The sequence below is a fragment of the Serinus canaria genome, chromosome Z (genome assembly GCF_022539315.1).
Source record: "Serinus canaria isolate serCan28SL12 chromosome Z, serCan2020, whole genome shotgun sequence".
Classification (NCBI taxonomy): Eukaryota; Metazoa; Chordata; class Aves; order Passeriformes; family Fringillidae; genus Serinus; species Serinus canaria.
The window spans coordinates 26,692,539-26,705,418 of record NC_066343.1 but is presented as its reverse complement, the minus strand read 5'-3'; the positions used below and the strand labels follow the sequence as shown (position 1 = coordinate 26,705,418).

The window sequence follows — 12,880 nt, the reverse complement described above, 5'->3', positions numbered from 1 at the left end:
ACATTATATGTACACATATACATATAGCTATATGTACATGCATTAATTACTAAATAATTATCATCATCATCAATATTATTTCTGTGATGTCTAGGCTAACAGAGAATTGCCTGAAATATATCACCATGCCATTTTCTGAGACATGAAGGAATGTTCATTGTTCAACACACTACACTAGATGGTGGGGTCTAGTTTTGATGTTAACTTTACCAATTACACTTGTACTGTAATCGTGTAACGGTGATTTTGTGCATCTTAGAGATTTCATATTTTTTAAATAACAATATATTTCTGAAATAATTTTAAAGAAGTAATTTTATTGCAGTGAATTCACTGTCCCTAGAATATAAAACAAAAGCACAGCCTGGTCCTATTCAGATCTCTATAATAAGGAGAAAAAGAGAAAAATTGTACCAGATGAGAAGAACCATCAATTTTAATTAAAAGAAATGTCAGTCCTTTTCCTAATTTCAAAAACTATCTTATGAAAGCCATTTGCAAATCAGCAAGTAATGATTTTGCTGATATGATTACTGGAATGCAATTTGTTAATCTGAATCCCATAAAGAGAGAGCTACAAGAAAGTTCTCCTACCCCAGCATGTTTTCAAAAACTGGTATGCTGGCAGATTAATATCAGATAAGACTGGAGAGATGTGAAAATAAACTTTATATGTAACCGAGTGGAAAACCTGAGAAAGAAGGGAAAATTCCAGACTGCAAGGCAAAGCTTATGTTTTAGGACTCTGTAAAACTCAGACAACACATGCAGGTTTTGCTATATATAAGATCTATCAGCTAAGCAGATACTTGCAAAGGATTGCCTTTCCCCTCCTCCCCTGTCTTATTTTGCAGCCCATTCCGTCCTGTCTTATTTTGCTGGAGGAAACAGACTTCTTCCTCAATTAATACAGTGTGTGAATTTGACTCTTACTTCTTAAAGAAAAGGATACACTCCTTCATCATAAAGTTATTTTGCTCATGGTGCTGCCACTTCCTCTCCAAATTTGTGAGCTGAAAACACAAAAACACAAAAAGAGCCAAAAACAAAAACGGTAATAATTACACAAATATTTTACACAAATAATTTTGTAGCAGTACCTTGCACTCTATCAACTGATAAGATCAAAGTTATTTCATACAAAAAACACAGAAATGAGAAACAATGGCAAAATGCTTTTAAAGCTGCTGATGATTAACCTGCATATATAATTTAGCACTTCATAATCCATCTGTATAAAAGCACTGTATGCAACTGCAGTGACAGATGAAAAAATCAGGTGAGAATTCAAGATTTGTCATATAAGAAAGTTAACAGGCAAGTCAGAAGTAAAAAGTTGAACAATTCAGGGAGATACTAATTCTAATTATGCTCCATATCATTTAGATAGATCTCTTCTTAGAATCAGTAAGATCTAAAATCACCAAAGATACAATATTTCCTGACACTGTCTTGGAATTGCACTACACAGAAGAAACTTCCTTACTTCCATAGTTAAATTTCCTGTCTGATGCCAGAAGTTGAGATAAGAACAGAGCTGCAGCGAGAAGATTGTAGGAGTGTGGGTTCAGCGCTGGCACTTCTTCAATACTTTCAGCATCAACAGGAAACTAATGTGGACATTATATTGATGGCTGCTTCCTTACAATACAATTTTATATTTGTTTTTCTGATGCTACTGTTCAGGGTTCTGCATTTCAAGATATGAAGATGTTATTTTTAAAAGCAAAACTAAAAACCATTCTGAGACTAAACTTTAAGTGGTAACTAAGGTAATAAATAAGGAAAATATTGCAGTATTTTAAAGCTTTCCTTAAGCTGGAAGAGATGAAAATAGTTTCCCTATAATTCAAACCTTAACAGTAAAGAATCAGTTATCTAGTGTACTAGTCTGCAGAAAACAAGGCAATAATTTGTTTCCAAGACTAGGTATTTCTGACTAATTAGAATTATTACTGTCCTTTTGGTAGACATGGCTGCTGCACACAACACAGCCAGTAAAGAAACTGAAATATTTACTATCTTGCACACAGAAAAGGAAAGATTCAGTGTATTTTTATAGTAACTGCTTGAAGATCAGTTGATCTCTTGCAAAACTCCCCAAGTCCTCCACATATATGAATGCTATCTGTACTTCAAAATGTGTGATGAATGTCAAATAATCAGTTATTATAAGACATTCCTTAATTCACCCTCATTTTTTTACATTCAGGACATAAAAAGAAACAAATCCTTTTCACAGAGATAGAAATAGAACTGCCATAGCTTAATGAACTGAAGAAATTCCATACAACTACTATTTTATATAAAATGTTTAGCCTCATTATGCAAGTATCTTAACACTGTTCAGGTATGCATTTCTAATTTACCTAAACCCTGGAATTTCATCTTGCAAAAAAGATTCACAGTATCTAAAGTCTTCCACACTTCAGCATGTAGCTTTGAGGATTTGTATCATCACCTTAGAATGATTATAATAATCCTATGCTACAAATGGACACATATGCCTCAGTCAGAGCTATGTCTTCTCATCTGCTCCACAATTCATTTCAACCTAAACATGTACAATATGATCTTGAGCTTTTAACTGTATTAGAAAAAATAACAGTTCTAAAGGAAAATATATCAACAACCTCAATCAATAAAAACAGTGAAATGCATTTTAAAAAAATCTGTTTCCATTTCCTTATTTTAAGGTTATCTATTTTTCTTCTGTGCATTCAAACATATATACCAGTAAAGTTCTGCTGCCAAAATGACAGGAATTTATGTATGTTTATACTGAAAGAATAGAAGCCAATCAAGAAGTTATAAACATCTTTTTTCCTGATTCACTTTTGAAATGTAAACATACATATATACCAAAGTTGTTTAAACGTGAACAGATCCTAAAACTTCAGTGGCCTGCAAGGAACTGGAAAAAGGAAAATGGAATTAATAGCACAGATTTAAAGGAAAAAAATTATTACCATGACTTTAAAAGCAAAAGGGATCTTAGCTAATTAGTAGTGACCCTTTTTTTTCCCCCTGCAGTTTCTTTCTAAGTTTGTCCTCAAACTACTTAAGCAAAGGAAGGGCAGAAGGTAGAAAGTTCTGAGCAAGATTAACACGAACACTTAAACAAAGAATTCACATAACTTTTAGCTCAGAAAGATCTCTACTAATAATCCAAAGCTTACAAGCCATTTGTTGGCACAATACTACCTTTTGTTTGAAAACAGCAAATACAGTTATACACTTCCAACACATGACTTGGAAAACTCAGTGAGAAGGAACAAACAGATTGTGTTTGTGCAATGCTTCATGTGTATGAGAAAACCAAAACCAAGAAACAAACAACTGAAGGAATAACATGCAACTTGGCCTATACCTGAGAATGGGTCTCATTTTCTTGCAGCTCCTTCTTTAGCGTCTCATACTCTTTATTCAAATGCTCCATTATTTTCTTAAAAGCATGACTGCGTTTTGTTAATTTTTCTTTGTCATCCTCGAGTTTCTAGTTTGGAAGAAACCCAACACAACTGATTAGTGGATGAGTTCATTTGCTGTAGGCTTCAGGCACATTACTTTAATTCACCTTTCAAGATGCTCCTTTTTTGCCTTTTAGAACAAGACCACATGCATATGCATAAAGAACTCATATGCTTTTCTCTAGCACTGCATGCTCTATCCCAAAAATAATAATCAATGATTATGACCAAGTTGTATGCTTAGACTATACTGTATGAGCACTAATGGCAATGCTGTTATTAAGAATTTGAAAGAAATTTTCTTTGGCTTGTGTTCCATGTTAGATTGCTAAATTCAAAGCTATGGGTAGTCATAAATGGCATAAGAGTTTAGCTGAATCACTAAAAAAGAATGGGGAGATTTTGTGCAAGGAGGTTATCAAAAGATACCCAGCTGAATACCTGCTACATGTGCCCAGTTAACAAGTCACGCGTATAAGCAAATTAGTATTTAGACTAATTTGCACTGATGTACAATCCTGTTTTTCAGCTGTCAGAAGGACTGTCAGTCACAAACCTGGATTCCCCTCCACTAGCTGTTCAAAAGCAAACACTTTGTTTCATCCCTCTCATTACCTTTTTCTTTTCTTCTCCTGATGCTTTCAGAGCTGGCAAATTATTGTAGATGTCCAACTCTGCTTTTGTCTGTTCAATTTTGTCTTTAAGAGAAGCCAGTTCACCGACCATCTTACCCTCCAACAGTTCCATCTTCTGTAGGTCCAGCTGCAGTTTTTGACTCTCTAGATCACCAGAAACAATCTCTAATTACCAGTACCTTTTGTTTCAAAATACAAAGCCCATTACATAAAGATTTATGCTACATTTAGCCAATATAAACATCTCCTAAATATACTTCTGATGTTTTTATATTTATGGGAGCTATTAATGTGAAGGAAATGAAAAATTTCATCTTCACAACCATGCCACAAGTCAGACTCATACACTACAATTACTGTATTATAATCTGTAAGTGAAAAGTAATGAAAATGTAATGATCTGCATCACAGTGTTTCTATTTGTAATGTTTATAGCATCACACAATTAATTATAGCACCACAATCTTAAAGAAGTGGTGATAACTTACAAAAAGTTTATTGCAATGTAATAGAAGTGTAGACAAATTAAAGAAGTTTTTTTTTTTTTAAATGAGTTTTTTAGCATCATGTTATTTTTATTTGTGCAGCTTGAATATGGATAAGGCTTAGTTTTAGAACAACAAATAGCAAAAACTTGCGGTAAACATTTGCTTTGTACAGGAAAAAACTTTCATATATCCTTCATACATTCTTCAAAAAAGAAGTGTCACAGCTTACAACGTCAATGTAGGCTACAATATACAGCATTTACTTTTGAGATGCCATTAAAAACATAACAGAGTTGTGTAATTAAAGGAATTAGAACTGTGGGTGGTTTATGACATAAAGAGGAATGTAGAGACTGAAACTGTCCAGACACTTTGGAGAGAAGAAACAATACAGATACACAAAGTAATATAAATACTTTGACTCAGTCTTGGGATAAGTTACCTACCTGGAGTCAGGAAGGACTAGTTGGCTAGACTTAGTTTGGATGGTTTTGTGATCTGACTAGTCATTGTATTTCATTTACATTCCTGAATATTGAACACATGGCTATATCATTTTTTGTTTCAGATCTGTGTCTAACTCAGAAGAACAATATAAATAATGCAGTGTTCTTCCTACATTCCAAAGTATCAGGCAACAAGGGCTATTGAGAGAGATGACACTGCACAAAACCCCTTTTCTTGGAATAGGTTTGCATCTTGAGATTTGTGCTGGTCTGCTGAAACAAGGAGAAAAAATTTCTTCCCCAACTTAACCAAGTCAGTATAAATCTTTAAGGCAGAAGAAAAAAGATGTGTCCATGTGATAGAAGGAGAGTTCACCTTTCCAAAAACTGTAGGTATAGTTCTATCAGGGGACTTATATGGAAAAATTTCACCTGATAGAACACTCTCAGAGCAAGATTTTGCTACTCATCTCTCTGCTTGTGTATTTATGCCATATACTTATATTTTAGAGAGAAACACTTTTATCCACATTTCTGGCATATTACAGAGCACTTTCATGATTTCTTTAGGAACCTCAAATAAAAAAGAAGAAGACAAACCATGATTTTTGTACCATTTGCAATTATCCTGAGGAAAGCTTATTGCATAGGATTGAAAGTGTCCTCTATGTGCAAGAAGCATTTATATAAATATGAAAAATTCCCATGCAAATTAAAAGGATTTAAAATTATAATATTTTTGATTGCTTCACGTGTAAGTAATTCAAAGTCTGCCTTCCACTGCAAAGGATTTAAGAAAACACATTCAGTGTGTCTAATATTTTATAACTGCTCAGTCTTTCACAAAGAAGTTTCTGGCATTGGTCAATGACAGATTTGTAAACCGCAACCGAACAGATCACCTCTCTACTTCGCTTGGTCCTAGAGCACTGTGGTTTAAAGACAAATGCTTAAGGACATCAATAAATGAGAGCTTAAGATCAGAAACAGTAAAAAATAAAATTAAAAAAATAAACTCAGATTGGAGACAAATAACAGAAAAGAACTATAGAAGTTCATGAGGATTTACCTAGGGCTCATCATAGCATTTTCACTTTTTATATATAGTTGTTCTAATCTGTATTTTCTTATTTTTAAATTATACATAGTTGACCAGTTTGAATTTATTTCACATGTAAAGAGTAGTACCAACCTAAATGCCAGAAAGGCAAAAAAATTACTTGGACTGTTCTGTCTAATACAAGTATGATGAGACTGCAATGGATATTCCTATCCATTCACGCTTTCTGGAAAAAAGGAATGAAACTGGAAGGGGAAAACTTTATCCTTATCCAGCAGCAGACTCAATGAAAAAAACTCAAAATTGAAAAAAACCTCAAAATTCCTCTAGGGGAAGAGACAGGAAGAGGATGCAGACCAGTTCCTTCTGATAGGCCATGAAGTTGCAGCATCTAGCATGCAGTGTGTACACAGTGGCAAATTCTCAGAACAAACTACAGTGACCCAGGGAAATGTTTTTGGGAAACTATGCCATCAGCATTTTTGTTTACCCTTCATGATTTCCTTTTTTATTTTTTTAACGGTTCTGATAGTGGACTTTTTATATCTTTGTTATGACAAGAAAATATGGAAATCCAGATTTTAATCATAACAAAAGAATCCTGGAGATGGTTGTGCTATAATTCAAAGATTAGAAGGAACTTAAACTGTGCAAACTGAGAATCCCCTATATTTCTGAAAGAATCTTGTTTGTTTTACTATCTGTGAATTCCAGCTGTCAGACATTTACGTAGGAATAACTTAAATTGTCAGCTGAAAATTATGTACTCTAACTTCCTCCTCTTCTCTTCTTTCCCTTTCCCACAGAAGAAATTTTTCTTTCAATAATGGCTCTATAGCACTACCTGCTTCCAAAAACATCCTTATACTGGAAAATTGTAAAAAATTATGCTTATATGGAAGAACAAAAATATAAGGGCCGTTTAATATAAGGCCCAGAAATTCAAACTACATTATGACTGCAAAATGAGTATTTGCAGATGAGCAAACACTAGTGTTAAATCACACAAGAGAAAATCAATTTCTCTAAAATTTTGTGCCAAACAACTTCTTATTTGCTCATAACTACTTTGAAGTCACAATACTGGCTCCTATTTTGAAAATTACTGTGAAGTACAACACGAAACAGCCTTCTAAGAAAAATGATTTACCATTCTTAATTCCTGCCCCTTCCTTTCAGCCAAACAAACAAAGAAACGTTTGCTGAACCAATCATGTTATTGGCAAAGACGTAGAATTGTGAGGATAATTCTACCATAAACAGTGCAAATAATGAACTGAAGAGATACTTCTGATGGGAATGAAAGAAAACTACTGTCTGCTTTCTGAAATTACAGAGAACATCAAGATGCTAATAAGTATTTGAATGTTTAGAAAATAAAGTCAAAATGAGTATTCACTCTGCAGAACCGAAGCCTTGGGATTTGAGAGCTATTCACTGTTGTCAGTTAATTGCCTGTGGTACATATTCATTATGAAAAGCATAAACCATAAGTAAGTGATACTAAGAACTACATTCACAAATAATACATGGTTAGATAACTGTGCAAGACTCTGTTTTATTTTATTAAACACTCTATCAAGATCATGAAAGATCTTATTTTGAGGTAAGTATTAGTAAAATTAAATTCTAGCTCAATTCAACTCCTCTGTTGAAATACACTTGTTAAACACATATCTGTTCAAGGAAGATGATAATACAGTGATAATAGTAAGGTAAATATAAATAAGTATACATACCTATTATAAATATATAGTATACAATATCTAATAGATAATAGGTATAATTAAATAAATCAAAGAGAAATAAATTCATGAAAATAAATAACTTGTTACCCAGAAGCATTTCCATTTGTGAACTTATCACAGTATTTTAATACTTGGAGATCACTTGATATCTAATATGTTGAAATCTTCTACATGATATCAGTGTAACAATGAAGGTAGTCTTTAATTATTTTAAGAAATTAATTAAAAAAATTGCTGCTGATCTCACCTGTAATCAGATTCTTAGCAGTGCTCTGTGATTTCTGCATTTCGTTGATTTGAAAGTGAGGTCTTCCTGCATAATCTTCAGCTCTTGATTGGTAACAGATGAAATTTGTTTCATATGATTCAGATTCTGTGTGTTACCAACAACAATGATATTTTTGAGACAACAACTGGTAATTGGACAAGTAAGAAACTCTCCTGTCTTATGACACTGACTGTCATAAATCATTTGAGTGATTTAAATGTGAATGACTTGCATTCTGCCAACTTCTGATAAAAGATGCATGACAGGCCAGTACAGATGAAATAAATACGCAGCAAATATAAACTGTGCTGCCATATAGGTCTGCTGTAAACTAAGTGACACTGCCTAAAATATATCTTATGGTATACTATATTGAAAGAGGTAAGAGACAATTAAATAATCATAGAATCAAAATATTACTCAGGTGAAAGTTTTCTATAATACAAACAATCCATGGGAGTAAAAAACATTAAAAAGAATACAAGTCTTCAAAGTGAGAAAAATGGCAGACTGGAAATGGGAATGGTTTCTGAGCTCCTACATTATTAATTTACAATATTTACATTAAATATTATGCATCAGGGTAGTTCAGACATACTTTCAGTAGATCAGAGGGACAATTGAAATATTTTTAGTTCAGTAAAATTAGTGACAGAATACCCATGAACTGAGATTTACAAACTGTGGATAAACAAAATATTGCTGTAGTTTTATTTGCAGGATTTGGAAATGTTTCTCATTATTAATGTTAGTTATAGCAGAGATGAAGAGTTATAGAAATTATGAAAATATTCCTTTGTTCTGGTTACACAATATCACATACTGTTCAAAACTCTTCCCCTAGAAAAAGAGAGAAATTAAGTGTATCCTTTTTCTAACTCCAGCAGTACACGGTTTAATGCTTAATCATTTTAAGAGACAATTATGTAGATAAATATAAATATATAAAATCCACCATCCTTCTTTATCCAGCCACTTTCCTGTTCTGTGCATCTAAAGTCCTAGCTTGCCAAAGGAGGATAGAAATGCTACATGCTTACCCTGCTTGAGTGCTCCAGGAGTGCAACAATGCTGGCTTCTATTTGGGCCTTTCGTTCCAATTCCTGATTCTTCACATCTTCAAAAGTGGCTAGAAAATCTAGAAATTAACCAACATGAAAAAGAAGGCTCTTACTTTTATGGTTGCAATGTTGTTTCCAGACAAAACTTTGTATCAAATTGGAAGCAGTACAAAGCAGATTGGAAGCAGATAGGTAACTTTAATTGTTTATTTAAAAGCCAGGTGATAGACACCTTGAAACTTGTCAGTTTATTGACCTTGTTTGATTTGAATGCTGTGTATTTCACAGATTCATAAAAACTCTTGAATGCAAGAGAGTGCAAGAGCTCATCAAATTAATTCACTTGTTCCAGGACAAAGCCAGCTCTATGTCTGTAGTTCAGATGTTTGTCTGTATTCTTCTCACACAGAGCTCCTGATAGATACTCTACAGTTCTTCTGGACAATCTGTTTCAATGCTTGATAAGTTTTATTGTTAGGAAGATTTTACTAATATCCAACCTGAAATCTTTCTGCACCTAGTGGTATATTACTCCTTTTCTATCCTCCATATATATGTAGAAATAAATTACTCCGTGATTATTTGAAACAGCCTTTTTACAAATTTGACAACTGTCATAAATTTTCTAAAATAAAAGACAAATTACTTTATAACTCCTCACAGGGCATGCTTTTTGCATACCCCCATTAGTTTTCTTAAGGACTGACAGCCCCTTCTTTATGAGCAGAACTCTATCTGAAGGATTTGATGCACAGGTAAAAAGATTACTTCAGATGTCAAAAAAAATTACACTCCAATGTACAACTACTGTTGTGGTATTTTCCTTGTTAGTTTGATACTGCTCAGCCATGTTCCCTTTGTCTTTAACTCTCTGAGCCATACCACAGAGCTGTACCTAATGAACCGCTTCCTGCTCTGCATTTTTGCTGATTACTCCATCCATGTGTAGAAACTTGCACTTAATTCTTTCCAAACTTTTTTGTAATTGATTTCTAACATAACAGATATATACTAAATTCTAACCATGTCCTCCAACATGATTTCAGCTTTTCTGATGGACCATTTTTTGTAACTGTTCTGTCAATACTCTCTCCCATCATCCAACTGATTAAGAAAATACTGACCAACATGAACACACTGACAATTTGACACACTGCAAAACCCCATGCAGTACATCCTTTCATTTTGGCACAGTATCTTTCAAAATTAATGATTTTTTAACTTAATGCATAATATAGATTAATAATGGACAATATTTGCCTAGCTTGCTTCTAAAAAGACCACAAGGCAGCAGAAGTTGTATTGAAGTTAAAGTAAACATAATCTGCTACACCTTCCTTTTTCTGTAGTATTTTTCTGACACAAAAAAAGGAAAAAAAGTTGTTTGTACTTGCCAAATCACTACTAGTGTTATTCATATTCCCATTCCCATAACATTTACATATTTAGTGTTATTCATATTCCCATCCCTGTAAAATTTACATATTGTTAGCTTGCATAGTTTTTCCAAATTATTTCTGGAAACTGATACTAGTCTGACTGGCCTGTATTTCCCTGTCCCTTCTTCCTCTGCATAGGCACCATATTTCCTCTTTCCCCATCCTTAAGACTGCTGGCATGTTCCATCAAATCTCTCAGGTCCCCCAAATCACTAACTGGTCTGGAACTTAAGCAACAACCTTTAATGAAGGATAGAAGAAGAACCAAAATCCAAAATGTCAAGCCCTGCAGATTCCATCTGTATTAATATGGAAAATCCAGATCAAGTGAGCTTTTGTCTTTGCTTCTCAGTAAATCTGGCAATTTGAAAACACAGAAACTCGCTGTGTTTTTTTATTAATCTTCTTTATTATCAGCTAAGACCATTCTCTCAGTATCATGATAGCTATAAGTTATATAGAACATTTTTAGAGAACACTTAAAAAAAGGTATTATATCCCTTGAAGCTACATGGTATGTTTATTGACCATTATCCCTTTTGCTGAGTAACAGACGAACTTATTTTGTAAGCTGTCTCCTACAGTATACAAGGAATAAGGTATACTTAAAATCAGTGGTTTTCATCCTTTGTTAGTTGCTACTAAAGTCTCTACAACATTAAAACTTTTTGACATGTAACAAAGCTTTAGAAACTTTCATCTTGAGTAAATAGATATGAGAAGTTCTAATTTTATAGAATCACATTTTATCTACAGTCTTCCATGCTGAAGTTCTGCTTTAATCACTCAATCCATTAATTACAACTTTGCTTTCATAAAATTGTGTTACTAAGACATTAATGGTTGAAGAAAAGCCTTGAAAGATGCTATGAATATTTGTGAATGTCATGTAAGATAGCAATTATCTTGTCCGCAGAAAAAGACCGCAGAACTTATGCAAAGATCAGCACAACAGTTATGTGCAGCTATAAATTAACTTTTTTAACAGTAAAACAAAACCTGTAATTTAGTGAAATTAGGCTTAATAATATATAATACACACAATATTAGGCTAAACAATATTAGACAACTTACTGTCCATGCTCTCTTCCCTCTTCTTCAACTCCTTGTATTTCCAATTTTCTTCTCCTACAAGACATGTAACATTGATTTAACTTTATATTATCTCAGGCCTGAATTCCTTCAGGAAGGCAAAATATCTGTTTTAAAAATAAAATTTATACATGCCTAGGAACTACAGGATTCATCCTATTTCATTAATGTAGTCAGTTCAACCAACTATATCTATCTTAATATTAAAAAAAAAAAAAGGTAGTGTAATAAATCTGTCTCAATGCAATTCTGACAACCTTTCAGGGTTACAACTTCTGATAGATAGGAGGGAGATAAATACTTGGTTTGGACAAAGGAAATTCACAGGGTTTTTCTGAAGTCAAGTGAATTTCAAGAACAGAGAACAAATGCTTCTTGTATTTGGGCACCATGATTAGTTAAAACTTTCTGCAGCCCTGTTTAATATGTGAGCCACTTCAACTGCAGTTTTATTTATCAGAATGGACTTTCATAAGGCTATGCAGGTTGCAAGTGATAATCTCAAGGAAATAAACAGGAGAACTGTACAATTAAGTTGGCAACATTTCCATACACCTTCGATATACTGGTATTAGAAGTAAGGAATAACATTCATAGACACCCTATTTTTAAATTCAACTACTGAGTATAATTAATTCATAATTTATATGTATTGGTAAACTGGGACACCTGATACGTCTGTCACAAGAAGATGACACAATTCATTTCCTAGAATTTTCAGTTTCTAACATCTACATTTTTAATTGAGTCTGTTTTATTTTTAACATAATTTTTTTAATTTTAAAGGATACAAAGTAAAAGAATCAAATAGATAAAAGCGAGCAAACAAATTCTCTAGGACTTTTTATTTGTGCACCCCCGTGCTTTCCTTTTTATATGGTATATACAAACAGTAAGAACACCTGAGGGGCCATAAGGGACTTCAATTCTGCTTCAGCTTCCTTGCAGCTGTGGCTTTGCTCCTTGCTGGACTCTCATTTTACAAGGCAAAGCTCTTATAGTTAATGACTTAGCCTCTGCTACTCTTAAAAATTCCAGTAGTGGTGAGCCATGAAACAGAGTTACATGATTTGTCAAGTGTTTATAGAAAAAATATTTGAAGTCCACAATTTTGAGAAGTCTTCTCAAAGTTTTCTTTCAAATACACTACCACTACACAACTATCTTAACCTC

General features: G+C 33.3%; 1 protein-coding gene across 1 annotated transcript in view; it reads right to left on the bottom strand.

The window, feature by feature from the left end:
- IFT74 (intraflagellar transport 74) overlaps positions 1-12,880 on the bottom strand; it is a 43,598-nt gene that overhangs the window by 9,756 nt on the left and 20,962 nt on the right. The window contains 7 exon segments of the mRNA XM_050986965.1: positions 953-1,013; positions 3,371-3,496; positions 4,086-4,249; positions 8,095-8,139; positions 8,142-8,220; positions 9,156-9,253; positions 11,690-11,743. Coding sequence (XP_050842922.1) covers positions 953-1,013; positions 3,371-3,496; positions 4,086-4,249; positions 8,095-8,139; positions 8,142-8,220; positions 9,156-9,253; positions 11,690-11,743 — 627 coding nt within the window.